Source organism: Ceratina calcarata, unplaced genomic scaffold, assembly GCF_001652005.2.
Source record: "Ceratina calcarata isolate Rehan_Ccalc_2016 unplaced genomic scaffold, ASM165200v1 scaffold206, whole genome shotgun sequence".
Classification (NCBI taxonomy): Eukaryota; Metazoa; Arthropoda; class Insecta; order Hymenoptera; family Apidae; genus Ceratina; species Ceratina calcarata.
This window is the reverse complement of record NW_017142243.1, coordinates 92,664-114,671: the sequence shown is the minus strand read 5'-3', so window position 1 is coordinate 114,671 and position 22,008 is coordinate 92,664. Positions and strand designations below refer to the sequence as shown.

The 22,008-nt window shown below is 38.9% G+C and overlaps 1 protein-coding gene across 14 annotated transcripts in view; it reads right to left on the bottom strand.

The window, feature by feature from the left end:
- The window catches only part of C3G (C3G guanyl-nucleotide exchange factor), a 65,464-nt gene that overhangs the window by 27,278 nt on the left and 16,178 nt on the right, over nt 1-22,008 (bottom strand). Inside the window, exons 1-2 of one of the 14 annotated variants that reach the window (XM_018019791.2) lie at nt 9,194-9,281; nt 8,475-8,670 (exon numbers count right to left, since the gene is read on the bottom strand). The exons of 11 other annotated variants lie outside the window; for them this stretch is intronic. Coding sequence is in view for 1 of the 3 variants with exons in the window: in XM_026811245.1 (XP_026667046.1) it covers nt 9,194-9,344 (151 nt within the window). In the remaining 2 variants the exon portion in view is untranslated. Of the gene's footprint in view, nt 1-8,474; nt 9,117-9,193; nt 9,361-22,008 lie in introns of those variants that run through there. 2 more of the 14 variants (XM_026811245.1, XM_026811248.1) reach the window with 2 other exon arrangements.

Here is a 22,008-nt window from a genome sequence, read left to right as displayed (position 1 = left end):
TAAAACCGTATGCCATTAACTAATGGAAGTAAAGAACAGAAAATGTTCCAAGCTCTCTGTTAAATGAAGAAATTAAAAATGAATTCCCTTTCGGATGTTCCCACAGCAGTGAGAATCAATTATTCTTAATTTTACAATTAGGCATTATTTAAGCAAACGTAAGCGCGGATTATATTTTTATATCCATTATATTTCCCTTTTCTGTTCCCCAGAAATTAAATTCACCCCATCAAATAAAATTGTATGCGACAAAGTGATTTCTTTTAGTCGAAAATTAATTTATTAAAATTATTTAAACTCCTTAAATCGCTGTCTCATTTAAGTGATGCACTCTACATCTGTACATCATGTCCCGACGCGAATTATTCATCTGCGAGCGTTGATCAGGCGTAACGTTACAGAATATTAACGTGAGGCACGGCGTAATTCCAATCGGTCGTTTAATCATACGTGTACGTTACCACCCGGGTGAATTCCGATCAACAAATTCCCCGGCTAATTTGTTAACAGGTTAAATTCTATGCAACCTGCGTTTCGTAACGCCGCCATGGAAACGGACGCGATGCGCCCTTCCTCCCAACCTCCTCGTTTACTGTTTCCCTCGCAGCGATGCAATTACGGGACTTTAATGTTCACGGAATACCACGGGCCGTTTCCAGCTGGGAATTTCATGGTTCGGTGGTGATATTAGCGAGAGCACGGGCTCTACGCCCGGGTTAATGTCCTTCTTCAAATTAATTAAGAGATCGAACTATGATACTTTTTTTAATTCTGTGCTAATGTTGGACTTAAGGTGAAAAAGGGATGAAATATATTCAGATAGTAACGACGTACATTAAATGCGCAATTGGAACATTATCGCCCATTGTGAATGTTCTCATAATCACTTGAAATACGATTTTTCAAAAATCGAGTAACAATATAAACCTTGTATGAATCGATAGATTCTTTCTTTGCATCTTTCACATCATTTCTGTGCGGTTTTGTTACGAACACTACAAATGCGCCTTGTTACATTCTGTTAATAATAATTAAATTAATACGAGAGCATTTTAGAATGTACCTCAGACTACATATTAAAATGAATTTTATCTTGGTTGGCAGAACCGGGTTAAAAAGCGACAGAAATCGACACGATTTTAACTTGATTAAAGGACGTGGCAATAAACACAATTTCGTCCAGACCAAACATTTTCTCCTAGTCCAAACACGGTCGGAACCGTGCGGAATCAATCGCAATTACTCCGATCGCTACTAATTTACTTTACATTCGTCGCTCGTTTCTCTTCCCCGTTATCGATATTCTTTTCCCGTTCGATTTTTCATTTCAAACGATTCATTTAATTCCCGCGCGGACGGACGTCAGCCGTAATTAAGTTAATCGGTCTCGCAATGGTATCGAACGCGCAATGACGCTCCGAAAAGCGTGCGTTAATTATGAAATGCGTCCAATGTCGCATTTTGCTTTAGACATTTTATCAGCAATCTTCATTAACATTTATTAATGGTATTACTATTGACGCTATAATCTGATCATATTTTTGAAGATTTTATAATATAGGCGAAAACCTCTCATTCGTATGAAGTATTTTCCCATTAGATTTTTTGCATATTCACCCCTTCAGGATATGATAAATAATCGGAGTATTGATGAAATTCAACAGGCCCCGAGATGCGTTTATCTCAGGCCACGGTTATCTCGCGTCGCGTCTTCATAAGCATTCGTTCAAAATGATAATGATATTATTCCATCCCGGGCTCGAGTCGAGTTTAGCTGGGGACAATAATCTCAATAGAGGAACCGGGGCCAAACGAGGAAGATCGATTTTTCAAAATGAGTTAGAGCCGAGAGTAGATTACAACAGCCGATGAAAGTATTCGAACATACATCATAGACTCATGAATATTGCATGTAATTTTGTTTGAAATTTCATCGACCCTTATTATACTATATCTATATAACTATCAAGATTAGATTGCGGATTTGCATGCAGAATAAAATATTTTTGACATCAGTATAACAGCATTGTTGGGATTTTTACGTGATTAAGATTTCACTTAAAGTTTATTAACAAAACTATTATTTACAACGACGAAATTTTCGATAAATTTCATAATAAATATAATATATATTACAAATATACATATAGTTAATAGAAGCTATTCTTCATATAGATATACATATATGTATTATACAAGTTCATTGCATTAGTACAAGAATACCTTCGTGAAGCGCAGATTATCGGTGATGCAAACAAGAGATCCATTAAGGGCCAAGCTCTTTTATAATGTTTGAAGATAGCAGTTCGACGAAAATGCGTTCGGACAGATAAAAGGACGAAACAGAGTGGTACCAGGAACGAAACGTTCCTTCTCTTTTTCTTTAAACAGCTGGAGAGTTCGCAAGCATAATGGACCGCCGAGTCCAGTTTAAACTTGGTTTCCCCTCTGTAATTTTATGTACTCAAGACGGTGCTGTCCAACTTCGGGAAAATAATTTGCTTGGGAAGCGCGAGTTTGTTTTACGAATCGAGGCTAGTTTGATTAAAAACTTGCAGGTTCAAGAGAATGCGCTGCCAATAATTGGCGAAACTGAACTCCTGCTTGATAGAGGCGAGTTTCAAGTTTTAAGATAATTATTGCTGATTTTATCTTAAAATGGAGTCGTACATTACGTGAAAATTCATTTTTGTATATACTCTTGTCTTCGTAAGTTTTAATGTAATTAGCAAAAATTTTAGACTCTGTATTAAGACTTTTAAAAACAAACTAACAGAGTATCTTTTGGTACATGAAAATAGAACGAAATTTTATTAAATATGACGTACTAAAATGTATGTAATAATTCCTCGTAGAAACAGGATACGAAAAACATAAAAGTTGAATAAAAAATTTGAATAAGGAAGCATAGAAATGTGCATGCAAATGTAAAACCGGGCTTGAGTTAATCTAAAAGCATTGGGGAAAATGGAAGTTAAAACAGCATAAATAACGCGGATTTAAGGGGAAGAGAGAAAATAACGTGATGTAGGTAAACGTTACGCATTACCCGACCTAATGTAAACGCATTAACGACGAGAAAAATCGAGAGAAAATTGGCCAGCCGACCGGCCGAAAACGAGGCTTCGCTATGGCAAACTGTGCTCTTTTCCAACGTGAAAAGTCGGTGGAAAAGTAGCGCACCCGGGCGGAACGCGGATGGAGAGGAGTGCACTCGCCGGAAGTGTGGAAGAACGCGGAGTGGCCTGACTGCTTGCTTCCTCAATACCATCATTACAGTTACTCCCGACCATGTACACCCACATTTTCCCCGATCGTTCCACCAATTTTCCGTAAACAAGATTGATCCTTCCACGACCCGACGAGAATATTTCTTTCTATTCATTAAGACTGCTTCGTTATTATATCGCTTTCAATTAATTAGAAGGAAAACATGATGAATATTGCATCGCTGAATCCCATTAAAGATATTCATCGATACTTTAAAAACGAAACGTGACACGACTCGAATACGAAATATGAATATTTAATGTTCCGCACTATCATTAAATGTACAATAAATTTGAGCTCGCAAATAAATTCAATTATTCGATCACGGTGGAATACAAAATACTGAATTATTCGTCAATCGATTTTTCAACTCAATGTTTAATATTTCACTTGTATTTTGATTACAGGAACGCTCTGCGTTTGCCAGCAATCGAATCAGGCTAGATCCCTTCAACTCTTCAGGACGACGGCGAGGCCCGGCGTTCGTTTGCATTTAATTCGAGTGCGGGAAAATAACGCGGATTTCGCTCTCGCGTCTCGAGTCTTCGGCCGCTTTATCCCAGAAACACGACGGAGGAGGATACCTGTAACACGGAAAATCGGCCCACCCACCCTCCTACCCGTAATCAAATAAGACTCCGCAAACAAGAATCCAATTTCCACTCCCTATTGCATCCACCGATGTGATGACTCCTTTCGCGCAACGCTTGCGAGGAGGAGGAAAGAATAAAGAGATAGAAAAGTGGTGGGCGGGTACTCGTTTATTGGCTACCGTCTTTTTTTTCTCTTTCCAAAAGGGAACTCGAGGTAAATTAGAAGCTCGAGTAACCGGGCTAATTATCGTATGAATCATGCAGGAATAAAAGTTACGAATCGGAAACACTTATTCGGTGACGTAATGTATACATTTAATTAAGGAGTTCCATACTGTGATTGAATCTATTAAGTCCCAAGTAAAGTAAGACAAATTTGATGCACATAATTAATTACGTTCGATATTTATAAAAGTTTAAGAATTAATCATGTGACGTGAATTTTCTCTGTAATTTCTTATCATTTTAATGCATTTGCATAATTAAGAAGCTCTATAGCAATATTAATGTGAATTGAAATCTGACATTTTCATGCAAATATTAATTAATTCCGACTTCAATACGGATTGAATATGGCTAGAAATTATGAACAAAATTTATGAACATGTACAGACATAATACGTAAGACAAAAATGTTAGTTTGTTGTTTACGTAACTTGAGAGGTAAGAAATTGTTGAGTGGACTTATTCACGTGGTAACAATTGACATAATAATGTAACACGCGTGTCGAGCATGTGCGACATGGTAAAACGTACGCTGAGGGGAAATTTTAGGAATTCTCTACGGTTTCTGGTTGAGTGTTGAAAAAGGATCTTTTTTTAATCCTCTGATGGCATACGCGTGGTTTCTAAAAATCGGTACCCACCTTTCCCAAAACCAGATCTCTGCATTGCGGGTTTTGTAAATCGTATTCTTTTTCGGTCTGTGTTTATGAACATACGCAGGGTGCAGCCGATCCCGGGGGTGGCGCAGCATGAAAACGAATGACTAAAGTTGTTTATCGCTACTGACTAGAACTATGAACCAACGCGCAAGTGTAATTGTCAGCGTAATAAAACGTTATTACCTCAATAAAACGATATACGTTTTATAAATATTTTATACATATCTGTTGGAAAACTCAAATGTACGATTTTTCTCTTAATTTTTTAAATGTCATGAAATGTGGAACTGTAAAAAGTATCCCTTGTGCAATATAAATTTTATGTTCCTTTAATCTATCGTTCTCACACGACACTCATTTCAAACGTACATTTTTCTTTAGAGAAACTTTCTTCAAAGAGTAAATCTCCCTCGCGCGACGTCGTATATCACATTTTCTTTTCCTCTTGACCTACAGTATATAAGTACTTTACCAGATGGTTGTTTTACTACTCATATCATGAATGCTCTGATTGTGAGAACAAACTCTTATAAAGTGTATAATACTATTTAAACTAAATTATTTAAGTATCGTATATACTTATTCCCATGTGTTACGTTAAACGATATGAACTTTACATTATCGTGGCACAACAATTCTTATAGTGATTTAAATACATATATCAAGCTTGAGATGTTCACATAACGTATTTATCGCAAAAGATTTACTCACGTGAGTTCTCCGTATTTAAATAGACAAATCGACTTAACAATTACAGCCTTGAGTGAATCATGAAAGTGGTAATAAACACGTCATGCGCGCTAAGAATTCGTATAAATAATTAATAACACCTGAAGATGAGCCATGTGCTTGGTCAAACATAAGTGACGACAAGTCTAAAGTTCTTTTCATATACCGTGGTATCCTTAAAAAAGCAGTAACCATGCCTTGTTTATATTAATATATTTCTTTAAAACTAAAATAATAGAATTTCTAAAGGTGCAATTAAAAAAGGTGTTTTCAAATTGTTGTACAATAAAATTAAAATTGTGCACATCTTTAAATCTTGCATTGGGTAATTTCTATATAATTTTTAATCTATTATTATATATCAATTAATACCAAATGATAGGAACAGAGATTAACAGCATGGGTGGAATTCGAGTCACGCGAGGCAACGAATATAAAAGAACGGATAAAATTCCAGGCGAACGGAACCTAACAAGAAAATCCATTTTATCTGTACAGACGGTCTCAAGGTTCGGTTAATTAATTACCAGCTCCCGGTTGCTCACAGTCCCTGACATTAAAACCCTCGCGATTTTTTATCCAAGACGAATGTTAGATTGGGTGTCGAGTTGCGAACACCAATCTCTCCGATTTCGTTCTCCTAACGCTTTACAAATGACTCGAGAAGGGAAGAAAATCGACGCTCCCGTGAAAGCGAACAATCTCTCCTTCCGACTGCCCTTTTAAAATTCCCTCGAGACCTTTGTGGAAGACGCTGATTCGATAGTTCCGAAATGGGAAAGAATATTCTTCATCGAACAAAGCGAAGACTCTAAGTTTCCAAGTAAAAACTGAGTCAATATCTCGTTCGCAAAATCGATCTCTATTTTTATTGATGAGGAATCTACGTTGCAGGACAGACCACATAAAATCCGCCCGCGTAAGCGAGAACAGGCAACGCGAAAATAAAAATGTTTAACACGGTTGATGGGCTAAGTCTGACCTTCGTCCCGGTGTTTATTGAATCGCCCGTCCGCCTACTTTCGTGCACTTATCATATGATCTCATCCCTGAATTCCTTCTATGGTACGTATTATTGTATAACAGGACGCCTGCAGTAAGTTTCAAGCTTAACGAATATCAATGGGCTTCTATTCGAACATTCCTCGTCGATTACGAATGGCAGCAGCTTCATATATACTCACATGCATAAAATTATTTCAGTGATTCCAAAAGTACTTCACTTATATTCAGTAATTCTTCTTAACACAAATATTACTGTGATTGAAGAGTAGCTTTTGCAGTAATAAATACTGTGATTCGAGATTCACTCATTAATCGATTAGCCTTTATTATCTCTCAGAAAAATAAATGTTACTTTGTCTTATTTTGAAGTGATCTTATCATTTGAACTTCGGGTACAGTCTATACAGCAAAAGGAGAATCTATATTTAAATTCAAATGATTACTCATGCTAGGATCAGTAGGGCACAAAGTTTAAACTTATCGTCTACAGCGTTTGATAAGAAAACATTTCTATTTTGAAAACATTGAAAGGGAAGAGAAATCACTGAATCTAATGCATTCAACGTTACGTACATTCTTATACAATCAGGATTGCATTCAACTCTTGTGTGTTAAAATTACTACTATAGAATAATCATTACTTGCATAATAGCTCTTCGAAAATCAAGTAATTGTATCCTAGCAAAACCGGTTTTGGAAGAACAGAAAATGATTGAAGTAGTAAGTAGAAAAACAATTACACACAGAAAAGTCTACGAACAAATCTTTTTATCTCATTTTTACCAAATAAACATAAATTTCTACTGGTTTGTAAAACTCATATCCTACTCATTTATCAAATTATGAAAGCGCCAACTGATGGATCAATTTCAAATTTTGTTTACAAAAGAGGATAAATTCCTGACATGCAAGAAATGGAAATGCGAACACCTCGGATAGAGTCCAAGGAAAGTGATCCTTGCAATTATTAAATGACGAAACTCATATGACTAAGTAAGCATGTTGAAGCTCAAGGGTTGTTTTTGCTACGAACTCCAGTTACGTTGAATCAATAGCATGATTCAACTTAACTTAAGGCAAGAGTTCGGCGCAGCATTGTAACGATAATCCTGAGTATCTATGGATCAGTCATTCCGGCGTTGCAACCGCAGAAAAACACGGTCCACGCCCGTAAAATGAGTCACGCGGGCGCCGCGCCGTTTCGCGTACAATACATGCGGAAACGGAAAAGTTTCATTAAGCCTGTTCGAATCCCAGTGGATGAGAGCGAGTACAATGAAGTACAATATCTGCACACGGTGATTTATAGTTAGCCGAGAAAAACGCGAAGGCTTAGTTCATTTCATAGGGTCGTCACTTCTGTCATCGAGTTATTAATAAACGCCATCCTGTCACCGCCATCGTGGCTCGATCGTGATTGATCCAGCTGGTTCCCGTCGCGCACGCCCTTTTACAATTCAAATGACGGGTGGCTCGAAAAAAATATCGATAGGGGAAATAAACCGTGAACCATAACCCTTCTCGACTCTGATGCATATTTCACCGCCCCCGATCTGAATACACGCATATGCGTATACCTTGCCCGACAGGATACAGTACAAATAACCCTGGACAACGAAACGTTTGAGAGATTTCATGAAAACATTTTCATCTTTATAGCCACCATTTTGGAGCCCTTAAGCCGTTACTAAATACTGGAACTATATTTGCATTTATATATAACAACACAACGAATAATACAAACACACGAATACTAAGACAAAATAGTTAATGCTATCGATATTTTAAATTATATCGAATCATTTCATACTAATTTTCATTTTTTAATTGTTAAGTAAGCGCAAATCTCAAAACGATCGATAAAAGTTAAGAGAAGGTTTATGGCATTTTCTTCGTACGTTAACAATATTTTATAACATTAGAATCTTGCATGTACCGACAAAAATTATGTATGGTTCGGAGAATGAAGTGCTTATTAACGTATCATGTTTACCTGACTGCGAATCTTAGGAATACTCCGAATTCTCTTCTGCCTGTTATTATTCAGCGACGACGTAGTCGAATCTCTTCACTCGAGGTTTACGTTTCATTCGAGCACCAATAAAAAATTAGCATTCTTATCCGCAAAGAGCTTCCAAAGTCTTTCCACGGCGAGTAAACTGCGTACTAGGTAAACCTACTCTTGCGTTCTATACAATTTATTATATAAATATTCGGTCGCCTCGGTAAGAAATCGAATGCAAACAAGAATATAGATGAAAACCAAAGTTAAAAACTTTTTATAAATCTTCCATATCTTTTTTTACTTGGAAACGTATATTCAAATCTAAAATACGAGGTACATTTCTTTATATCACTCGCAGATTTTAATTCAATGTTCATTTGCAAATCCAACCAGCAATTTTACATACAAAATTCGTTTAAAACGAAAGGTGACCGGATATTATGATTCTGACCAAACTATAGTACGCGTGCATCTCGAAGTTAGAATTGATTCCGAGGAAACGGTCTATTGTGGGTCATTTCGACGAGCACCGTTGACTCCGATACAATACACCACTGACCGGGATCGGTTTTCTTGAAACCCGAGACCGGTCGCACGCTCGGACTAACCAGAAACCACCGCCTGGCAGCCAAGTTTCTAACGCCGGTTTTAAAAGAATATGCTACGCTATTTATATGTAAGAAACGCGTATTTACCGAGTTACTCACTTTCGAGCGGAAGCCGCGGATTTCCCCGGCCACGAACCGGACACGTTGACAAACTGGGATAGGGAACGAACCGACCAACCAACAACACCGTACCGCACCACGGAAAGAGCCACGAGACGACGCACGTCCGAAGCGCGTCGCGTGTGCGCATCGACTGCTAACTAACTACAGTACACCCGGCGACTACGATACTACGATCTCCTCTTTTCTCCTTCTCCTTGTCTCTCTTTCATCGTTTCTCTTTATCTCTGCCTATCGTTTTGTCCCCCTCTCTCGTGTTCTCTCTCCCTCCCTGTTCCTCTCTCTCTTTCCTTGAACTTGTCTTATGCACCAAAGATTTTCTGTCTCTTTTGTCTTCTCTCACTCCTTCAACATTTAACCGCAAGCGTTTTGTATTCTGTATTTTTAATGCCGGAAAGATTTTCGTCCTCCATTGTCTCTTCTTTTCTTTTCTTACATCTGTTTTCGCTACCAACAATTTTTCGCTTCGTTCCGTATCTATTTTAAATAATTTTCTTTCACCGTTCCTTACACTCCGCGATGAAAGATCTTTGATGATTCTTCTTGTGCCCGAAGCATTAAGCAACACACCACAAAAGATTCTTGCTCTCGCCTTTTCCTTGTCTCGTTCTTACGTTTCTTCGGCTGTGCCCTTCTCTCCGTTTTTCTTCTCCATCATCCCCGTTCCACCAAAACGAGTTCCAGCCGTGTAGCTCCCTCGGGTTCACGTTCGTACTCCCACGTTGACAGCAAGATGCACCGGTCGTGTTCGCAGCCCATTTAACATAATAAGTATGCTATCTTCCTATTCTTGCGATCGGTTATTACACGCACTAACCGAGATCGCGAGTCAATTAAGTTTTTATTCTTTTTTTCTAATATAGCAAGCTCACAATGGTTCATGCAACGATGTGCAAATACAATTTGTCATGGCAGTGTACTGATAGATATTTGCGCTGATACTTTTGTAAATATAATCAGGTCGGTATTGCGCGTTTTCAACTCAGTCAGGAATAATTCAAGCGTCATTGCGACCAGAAACGTGACGAGATTATCACGAGTATAAATGTAATTACGCGCCTCATAGAGTATATATCGATGTTATGTATAAATTAATGTAACGTTGTTATCGCAGAATTTAAACAGATTTGTGGATTCAAGAAACATTGTCAAAATTGAAATGTATATTGTGGAACACCATTTACGGGGGCTACCCAGTGTGACCGCTCGAAATTTAGGTGATTTTTGGAAATTTATTTTAAGAGAAGTATTCCATCGAATGTTTCTAACTTTATGGATGTATTTGCCTATGATTGAAGTGTACGAATTTATTTTTTAGTACAAAAATAACGAAAGGCGACCGAGTTATGCGCTATCATTTTCATTGACGTCAAAAAATTATAAAAACTGAAGTAACAAAAAAAACGCACGAACTCTTGGTTCACCTTAACACTTAAGAAACTAGTAATTGAAACGCAATTAAAAATGGATATTTTAAGATACAAGATCGTTTCAGTGACTCTAGATCTGGTCGGAAATATTCGAGCTCGTCTCAGCACTGAACGGTTTCAAGTAATTAACACGCGGAACATGTGAAACAGTGATTCTTCTTAAGCCAATTAAAATGTTAACGATAAAAAATCTACAGTGGCATTGGACGCATTCGTTGGACGCATTACTGCCACAACTTCCCTTCAACGCGATAATCAGCTTTCGCCTCGCCACGTTTCCTCCAAACTTTTTTATTCCAATACCCGATTTCTTCTTCTTCTCGCAATTTTCCAAACTGTTGTAGGACTTCTTATTGATAGTGATATTTCGATCGTTTGAAAAGTATTCAAGAGAACTGGAACCATTAATTAGATTTTGTATCGATGCATTCGAATTTTTAGCTTATACTACATTCTTTTGTGTTATGGCCGGAAAATTCAAATACAAGTATTTGTTTTCCAACAAATCAATTGGTAAAGGGACGTATCAATTTCATTTTCATTCCGACGTGCACACCGATCCTAACAAAAAAACGAGAACGACGTATCGAGAGATCTGAGCACGATAAAATAAAACAGAGGACTCTAAAACAGACGTTTTATTCAAAACGATTACTGGAACTTGTCCATGGAACCATCCAATACAGATGTACTGTACGACTCATATATACGAGCCATCTCTTTCTTTCCATTACGTTTATTCGCTCGGCTTTTGTGCCATTTCCTCGACCACTTCGTAGGTCGGCGTAATCATAAAATTTCTGGTGGAGTCCGTGGAACAAGTGGAACGGCCGTAAAAAACATGATACGCGCGCGTTTCGACTCGCCGGTACCATCCGATTGGTTGAAATTCGCTGAATACCTTATATGCACCAGTCGGAGACTCATTTTATACAATGCCGACCGTCGAATCCTTTCTCTGATTTCTAGTCCCTCTTCCTTTTCCCCTCACGGACTGCGAACCGATCGACGAAGTTTGATGCGGTTGGTAACGATTTAATTTAATTCAGACTTATTTTTAGTCATGTTCGCATAACATTTAGATCTTCTCATGGAGGGAATCAATAAAAATAGTAATTATTTCTTGATTTCATTAATAGATTCTTCAAATGGAGTCAATATTTAATAACTTATTAAACTTCACATAAAAGTTCTTATTAACTCGCTCTGTATAACAGTTGAGTGCCTCGAAAATGAATAGAATATGTTACATTTGTTTGTGCATTATGTACGCAACATCTTACGCAATATGAAATCTTAATAACTGCAATAATTACCAGGTTGTGAACATTCGACAGCCAAAGTTCGAGTTACCTGAATTTAATTACGCCGCGCGGGTCACCATTAATTAAAAATATTTACAACCGTGTTAGAATACTTTCAGATAATTGAAAGAGTTATATAACAATGGCGTACTATCGGCACAAAAACGAATCATCAACTAAAGTATCTCTTAATTAACGATGAAGTGCACGACTGCATGACTGCACGACAAATTGTTAATCAAACATAATTACATGAATACATATTTGTACGCGGAATATTGGTACGAGGGATGATAAAATATTGCGTGAAGCGAAATTATCATAGAGAAATATTTATATCTTTTACATCTCCCATATTTCCACATTGATATCTTTTACATCTCATTTCGTCGAATCTGTACCTACAGCATAGAATTCCGAGATCAGCTTTATCTTCCAGACGACTTTTATTTCATGAAATACGTACCGGTCGATAGCGTGGAAAACTTGGCAAAAAAGTTGATCCCTTCTGATCTCCAAAATACAGTGAAATTGAAATCTTAGATCGATCAAAGCCCATTTTTAAAAAATGTACAGGCTGAGTTAATAAGTATCATATATGTATAAAAACTCGTTAAATAGCTTTTTAAAAAAGTAATAAATTATATAATAGAAGTCATTAAGGAAATGTATCCTTCGTAATAAAGTCGATGAATAATGAACAGTTATAAATTATATCTTTTATTTCAAGTATCATTTTAATTAATTTTGAGAATAAAACGCTTGGTAAAAAATGTATGAAATAATATGCCAATTTATGCTTATCTCGTTTATCTCAATTAAGGACTTCAATTAAATTTGAAATAACATAAAGTCATCACGACCCGAGATTGGACCAATCCCATTTACCATAGAATATGCATGTACACCCTGTACAGCGAGGGTGAATCGAGATATCATGAGAGACCTGACCAAGGGTCGACAAGGGTTCGTACATTCAAGATAACAAAGGACCCGTATTACTTCAGCAAACCCAAGCTGTGACATCGTAAGAGAAAAATAACATGACATCACCACAAATATTGACGCTTCTACTGTTGTTCATCAATTTTCTACAATAGTACTTTGTATCACTTATCAAATGATTCACAAAATATCTCATTCGCTTTTCTCAATCATCTCATTGAATAAAATTACAAAATCTTATCGTGTTGTCTATTTCCGTACACTCATGAATAATATTGCTAATGATGACTTGTACAATGACAGAATCAGTTTATTTGAAATAGATGCGACAAGTCACGTGCTCTGAATTTTTCATCCTAAAATCCTTATTAATTTAAAGGATAGTAGGAGCGGCTGATGACTTTTGACTTGAATATCAGGTGACATCGTCTTCAGTAATTCGCAGCCTCGATTTGCGTATTAATGGGGGCGGTGGCGCGCCGCTACAACTTCGGGGGCGTGATAAACGCATTTCAGGTCTCGCAGCAGTTTCTCCGTGGTCGCAATTAACGGCAAAACAACGCGCAAGTATCGCGTTCGATAAACGAGCACGTATACAATACGCGATGGTAACGTTGAGTAAAAAACTGGATGGGACGGGCGGGTCATTTTCATTTTTGCTAGTCGCCGTTGCTGCCCGAAAGGGGTGTCTGCCGTGGACTGTGGTTTAATTACGAAAAACGGGAAAATTATATAAATCGCATTTCATGCGAATTTTTGTAGTAAACGCAGCACTGAAGTTTTTGCAATTAATCAAAATAATTTGTCGATATCCTGTATGATATTTTTATTGAGCTAAATTCATCGACTGCCATCGCTGTTTCTTCATAGAATTAATCTGTAATATTCGCTGATACATATACATATCTCGGTCTTTATTAAGAACTTCAATAAAATTATGTATTTCTTCGAAAGAAGAAAACTACGTAACTTTATCTGATAAACTAGCATTTTTCTCAATAACTTTAACCATTCCTGAAAGGCAATAATCAAATTGGAGCCGAGTTATTGAATGCGCAATGAGAATTATTTTTTTCAGGGGCTTCCCCAAGAATGAAGATAGAGCCAATTTATATACGAGGTCGGCAAGAACCCGAACGATCGGAGCCATTTTACAAGATAAAAGAAAGGAAGAGAGTCGTGAAGAAGTTTTAATCGAAAAACTTTGAACAATGCGTCTCGGCATCTTTAACAATCAGATCAGCCCTAAACTGACTGCTGCGTAAATCTATCCACAGTTTAAAATATCAATTATTTTAAAACGTACAGAGGAACTATTCCTTTAGACTAGACAATTTTCACACTTCTGTTATTCTTAATCAGAGAAAGATCTCCGCATGAAAAGTGAAATTGAAATCAGTATAATGAAAGGAATCAATTTATGGACGACTAATTTTTACTAAATCCTAAATTTATTAAATAAAATCTGCACAACAATGTTTCGAATACTCAATTCAATTTTTGCCATCGTTGCACCCGTCGAAGATCAACTCGCGTGACGACGGTGTTAATTACCGGAAAACAATTAATTAGTTCAGTGTCAGGGTAAATCTCCGCGGTGATAAATAACCGGTGCGAAGGTACGCGACTAGTCGAGAAACGCGAAGACGAGAGGAAACATAAATTTCTCGGCGAGAAAATATCCCCGGCCGCAGCGGTGGTATCGAGCATTTGTAAGCGAAAATACGGCCCCACGAGAGAGGACACCGTACGAGAAAAATGTTGTCGTAAAACCGGCGTAATGAACACGAAGCACAGGCGAGAAGACAGGCGTGTATAGCGGGGTGAAGGAAAAAAGGGTTGCATGAAAACTAGACTGTTTTATAGAGGGATGGATCGTCGTAAATGAATTACGTAAAATGGATCCATAAAAATAGTTGTAAAAATATCTTCTATAATTGATTGGTATGATTTGAATTAATATCATTAAGTGATGCTTTGTATGAATCCTTGTATAATGTATAATCCTTACTTTTGCATAGCTTTTATTGTATACCTTAAGGATATATTCGCTATACAATCAATCCCAAAAGTTTATGCACTTCAGAAACGCATTTTTTAAAAAGAAATCAAACGTCGGAAGAACAATGCTAATAATAAACAACAAAAAAAATTTGTCGATTTTTCCGAGATTTTTCCAAGGGGGTACCCATTTAAATTCTTCGGAATTTTCGTATTTTGCCAATAACTCCCAAACGGATGGACTTACAGGAAGATTTATAGGACCATTTTGTAGAAGACGACGAGATCTATAATTTCTGTATAAAAATTCTTCGCTAGCATTAATATTTAACGAGTTATTGACGAAAAACGAAAAAACAGTTTTTTGCAAATTACTTACTACTTTTATTTGAAGCATTTTTCGAAATTTTGAAGTGAATACTGTATCACTATAATATTGACAATTCTCATTGATGCCGTGTATAAAGTTATTGAATACTTGCATTGAAGACCCAGTAAAGGAAAATATGTTTTTTAACAAACTTTAATCTGACATTACCAATAGTACGTCTTTTGATGCTCTTATTTCGTTTGCCAATTTGCGAAATGAAACTAGCACCGTTGCTTCTGGGTTTCTAAGCCAATCACGCGGCAGATGTCGGCTACGGAAGCTTTGAAAAGCGGGTGCTTTCAAGGCTTTTTCCGGACGGTAAACGCGAAGAGCGCCGCGCCACACCGAGACTTGTTTGCGCAAGCGAACCTCTTCTTTGTCGCGAAAACCATGCTGAAACGTTCCTGAATCGGTCGCGCGCTTTAACCGTTTCAAAGTGTCGGCGTCAAAAAGCTCGGCGACAGACTCTCGCCATTCAAAGAAAAGTTGGGAAAAAAGAGACCGCGAGATGTTCATTTGGCCTAGCAATAACGTTTCACCCAAAGTAATGCCTTTAGTTTCGACATGCACAAAGAACGTGCACCGGATTTTTAGTTATGCGTACTTAAGTGATATAATTCTGCTGATTTCGTATAAAGGAGCAGATATTTCAATACTTTAATTAACGTTTCTTATCTATTGTTTTCACCTTTAAAGATAAACCTGAGTGTACCTTAAAAGAAGGGAAGTCGCTGTGAGAACGCGAACACGGAAATGTGATATCAACGGAATGGCGGAGGACTCGACCTCCATCCACGGGAATGACCTAATCGAGACGGTCGAGAAGTATCCGACGTTACTTTAAATGAGAGGGCATCAAACTTCAGGAAATCGTGGCCATCGATTTTACTTTCTCGCGAAACGATTTCCGATGAAACTACGTTCCTCCTACATTTACTGTTACAACGACGAGATTTGAAAATAGTGGAATTCATTAAAAATGATTATCAATAGCATGATTTCTAGAAAATGTTTAATGTTATACATCATTTATTGTATCACTCATTGCGTGATATTTATTTTTATGATTATCCGATGTGACGTATCATTCAAGTAATAAAATGTTCACCTCTTTGTTCCATTAATTTCGTTACTCGTTTTCAAAGAAATTTAATCACGAAAGTCGAACTAATTCACAGACCTGTTAGACATTCGAGAAAATCGGTCCATTTATCTTTGAACGAGAGTCTCGAACTACGTTTCACGTTGGAAAAAGGAGATACTCCGTGCCTCTTTAAACATGTAAAACAAATTACAAAGTGATCTCGGGGGAGAGTTAAACGCGAGTAACGAAGGACAAAGAGATTCTGATTTCCGGTCAAACCGGAAACAAAGGAAATGAACAGTCCCTGGTCTCGCCCACCTTAACGTTAAATGCAGATTCTAACGGGACCTCGCGTCAGGCTGACTTAACGCCGTTAATTATCCCGTGTCTCGAGGATACTCGAGAATAATCGATATCAGATACCTCGTTCCGATACGTTCTCCCCTCTCCCCTCTGTCTGTGTATCAGCTAAATTGGATTGTATCCGCTGCGCTTTATTTCTCGAAGTACAACGATCCGACGAGTTGACTCGGTTCAAAGAATTCACGAGTAATTCTAATTTTTCGTCTCGCGTTCATGCGTTGCTCTACGTGTGCAAAACAATGAGAAAAGCTTCAAAAACAAGTAACAAAAGGTTGAAATGCCTGGCTTTTATTCAAATTTATCAAATAACGTACATTTACAGACGTGGAATAAATACGAATATCTGTATTATGAGAGATATCATATTTCCAGGTTTCCCTAGATTTGTCCTTTTCTCCGATTGGAACTTATGAGCCACTCATCTGACTCGTTTCCCAATATAGTCTAAAGGACTGAATCGATATTAGCCCGGGGCTCGATTGTGCGTAGATAATAAAAGGAAACGGTGACGCGGGGCGACTACGAGGATGAGTCAGAGTTGGAGAAGCCCAAGTTCGATCCATTTATGCTTCGGCGTGCGTGTACGGGATATTTCATTCAACGAAAAAACCATTACCGGTACTCATGTAATGTGGCTATACATTTTCCGGTAGAAGTAGGTACACCAGGTAACTGGCTGCACATGGGATTACTACGGAGACCGAGCACGACATCCCTTGGAAAATATTGCTCCCAGATACGAGATGATATTGTTGCCGCGTCATAGCAGCCGGTGCGTTTCATCCAGGAAAACCAACTAAGTTTAATCTTTTCAATTTGAAATGACAGACTTGTTAAGATTAAGGAAATAAGAAATTGAAATATTAAATGTGTGAGTCCGTGTCTGTGTTGTATCGTACATTTGAATAAGTCGCAAGATAGTCGTGTGCACAAGCTTTAAAAGATAAGATATATAGATTCTTGCAACAAGAGATAAAATCAACAAATATGTTTTATATAAAAAATATAATGTTCAGTACAATTGTGAAATAAGGCCATCTGCATAATTTGGCAATTTTTAAAAGAGCGAACGGAGATAGTTAATTAGTCGAGTCCGATCCGTTCGATTTTTGCCTAGCCGCGATGAAACGGCGAGCTGGGACCGAGGAATGTCGCCGGAAATTTTTGATAATCGAGAGCTCTCGTTCCACGGCTTGGAGCGGCAGCGTATTCGATCGATGGGCGTATGCCGGGAGTGCATAGCTCGAATTCGCACGTGTCGGTTCCAGGAATGTCGCCACGGAGAGGCAGCACGCTGTTCGTCATAATTATAAAACCAATAAAAAATATCAGTGCAGATCATACAATCTGCATGCGGATCTGTAGACTATTGTTGCTATGACCGCAGCGTAGCGCATGGATGCACGTATTAGTCTTGTGCATATTTATAACGGGACGAGATCGGTAATGACAGTGACCCGGGGCGAGGCTCCGGGGATTCGCAGTCCAATTTGCATAATTTCTGGAATTCAGCCGCGCGGATTTCGAAAACGTGGGGGCGGAAAATTCAAATAAACAATCGACGATTAACGCGCGCGGTTTTTCTGAGCCGCGCGATCCTCGACCGACCGTGAAACGATGAATTTTCAACTTCATGGTTGGTCGGTCGATTATGCGTTCCCTGCGGTCCCATTTTTGGTCGAACTTGCGGTTAATGGAGAGCGAAATTCGATATTTCGCCGACGATGTAATTGAATTCCGTGATGTACTTTTGGGTATTACCTATCGTGATATTGTATTGTCAGTTCGCGTATTGGAAATTTCCAAGGAAAATTTCTGTCTAGTACTCTACCTCTGCTCGACCGTAAAGCAACCATTTGACATTCGTCAGCTTTTGTTTCACCAAACTCACTGGCAATGAATTCATTGTTCTACATTAACAATACAAAATTCATTCCTACGAAATTATATTATAAAATTAATGAATATTGTTACTTTCACTAACGTTTATTATCCATTCACACTATTTTATTGGATCCTCTGGAAAGTACGTACTGCTTTTTGATAATCGGCATTAGGACGAAATTCAAAACGTAATAACTACAATTTTTGCTTTACTTTGTAACATTTCCTTGTAGAAATTCACTAGAAAGGCTGATCTCAAAATTTTTTATACACATCATTTGTTTTCAATTATCCTGATTCATATTATTTTCTATTTTAAAGGTAAAATTTGATTTATGCAGATTATTTTGGATTCGATTCAGTCGTTGAGAAATCACCGTAAACGTTGTCATTCTGATTTACGAGAGCCAAACTGAAGTTTTTCAGCGTTAATTAAAGCGGAGAACGCGAGGGTTGAATTTCGAAGTTTGATCGCGCGACGCGCGCCTCTTCCGGCTATCATTAGCCGAGAGAAAATGAAAGATAAACAGTGTCGGAGTAGAGCGGAGCAGAAGTCTGCGGGAGCACGGGTCAGAACGGCACGACGCGACGCGACGCGACGGAGGGAATTAAGATGGCTAACGAGTACGTAGGTGAGAGGAGTCGCCGTCCGCCAAACGAGAAGTTACCTGGCCGTTTTCTAGCCTCCTTCTCTAGGCGAGCAACTAAAACTGCATTAATTAGCAAGATGGTCTTGCTTCCCCTGGGTGTAACGGGTGTCGCGTCGCGAATCTTTCGCGAACTCGAGAAAACACGCGGGGCAAAAGGAAACGAAGGCGGATCTGGCTCTCCTCAACGTTATTAAGCCTGAGAAGCGGTAGCATTAACTGCAGGCGCTTTTAGATCGCTTATTTAGTTTTTCTCTCTGTTTCATTAAAAGTTCCTCGCGCATTCCGTTTGATTCATCCACGATTAGCGTGACAAACCACTAATACATACAAAATGTATAATGTATCTTTAATTCTGTCCACGCGGAACAAAGTAAGAGATATGTAAAAATTGGAATTGAATTTCATATCATAAGACCGCAACCAAGTAATCAATCGGCTGCTGCGAAATTAATGCTCCGCCATGATCGAACGTGACTCGTGTCGGATTGTTTATAGAAATTTTTTCAGCGAACGGCGTATCACCTGAGGGACAACCGCTCGCGGTAATTAATCTCATTAGCGGCTAGGGAGGATCCGCGGATTAATGAGATGCCGGCGCACGGATCTTGCCGTGGCGACAACACGCGTTCCCTGATATTTTTCTTTCGCGCCTCTTTGATACAAACCATCCCCCAAAGCGCCTGTCGCCGACATTTTTTAACGAGCAACGCGCGCCCGTTCGCTTCATCACCGTCGCGTAATTTTTCTTTCTCTCTCCCCTCCCCCCTTTCGTTTCATAGTCAAGGCAAGGAAACTTCTAATTAGTCTCAGCGAGCAGCGATTCTTCAGCGATGTTCTAGGGACACTTCCTGTCAGATGTATGATTGGATAGGAAGTAACGAAACTCGCGCGTAATGCAAGTAATCGGAAATCGATATGTAAAATACGCATATATCTAGGGGCATATGTGTATTAAAAAAAGATACTTATAGGCGTGAAACGAAATACGATATAATCTATTAAGAATGTGGATTTATCGTTAAATGCATTTTATTTTGTGGCTGCAGCCAACTATTCAGCTAAACGTAAAGAAGTAAGATCGAATGTAAGAGGTGAACCAAGCACGAGGTTAAAGGTTTACGCATACTCGTATCGGAGTTCCAGCTGGTTTTCCTCGATGGAGAAGCGAACCTATCCCCGCGGGTTGCTCTATCAGCGTCTGCATCTCGTTCGAAGCAAAATTCACTTGGCTGGAAGTTCTTGCATGAACGAGAATCGACGACCGAAGGAGCCGGGGGTGTACGCATACCGCGATGGGGAAACGAAGAAAGAGAGCGGGAGGAAAGAATGGAGTAAAAGAACGAAAAGAAGAGAGCGTGCAGGTACCCACTACTACTACTTTTTCCATTTATTTTCACCGGCATCACAGTCCCGCTTTTCTCCTTTTCCTCCTACAGCTTTTCCTCGGCGAGGAATTTCGCATTTCTTCAACCCTTGAACACCGACCCAGGATCTTCGAACGAACGGGGAACGCCATGATATACAGAGCGAGGCGATTACTATTGCCACCCAGAATCGTCGACTCCTTCCACGCGGCGCGAAATTGCTCGGACGAAACGTGAATACCATTAACGTGCACGCGCAATCGTCTATTTTCTACGTTTTCCTGGCTTCGCCTCCTTTCGTTCGGTAATTCGCTAATTCGCTAATTACTTGATTGCAGTTGCTACGAACGGGACAATAAGGTATTTCAATTTGCATGTGCGGAATCATAATGTCATTCGTAAGTAGTCAATAAAAAATCTCTTTGTAGCCGATATTCAGAGTCGTTACTTATATTTAAGATCGCCTTAAGCATTTGCTTAAGTTTCTGTTTCCTGTCCAAGACAGGGACTGGAAATCTGGGATAGACAGGAATAACAAATGCTTAAGACGATTTTAAGAATAAACGACGTCTCTGAATACAGACCCTCTCTCCTTATTAAAACCCTGTAGAGACAATATGATCGCAAAATTATGAAGATAAAATTAATACCAACATCTGTTCGCCTATTCATATGAATGTATATTGAAATTGTATAAAGCGTTTCCAAAGAATTCGCTATTATCTTAGAATTGGAAGAGTGACGCCAGCAGGTTCGCCCAACGCATTCCGGAACCACATGCGATGCCTTAAACATTATTCAGAATAAATTTTCTATCTTGCTACTAGGAGGTTGGACGGTATATTGTTCCACCGTTTGTACAGTGTATGTAATGTACATAAACATTATATATGTAGTTACGCAGACGTAGTATATATATACTTGAGTTCTACCTTGAAGGCAGTTCCACGTGCGACCTGTCGAAGCCACCCCCGACGACGCGCGTTCTCAAGCCTTGAGTACCGAGGCCCGCGGGGCTGGCGCGCGAATGCACTTCGCCGAGCGAAATATTCTGCCCTTCCGACCGGTGCGACGACGTTAAGCACCTTTCGCGCGGAAAGCGGATTTCTTGTCATCTTTGGCTGCCAACGAAAGTGCGAGAGAGTCGCGTCCCGATCCGTGTCTCGAGATTTACGAGCGAAACTTTCGGAATAAGTATCTACGCCGCGGCGCGACGACGCGACGCGGGCGTCAAATTCGCTTTTACCGGAGCAAAATGTGCATTAAACGGTCGACTTCTCCGCCTCCCCCCGCCCCCTCCCCCATAAACCGGCGAGATTCGATTGCTCGTCTCGCACAAACTATACATCCACCATATTTCACGAGCAAAAGCTCACAATCGATTTACAGTGTATATACA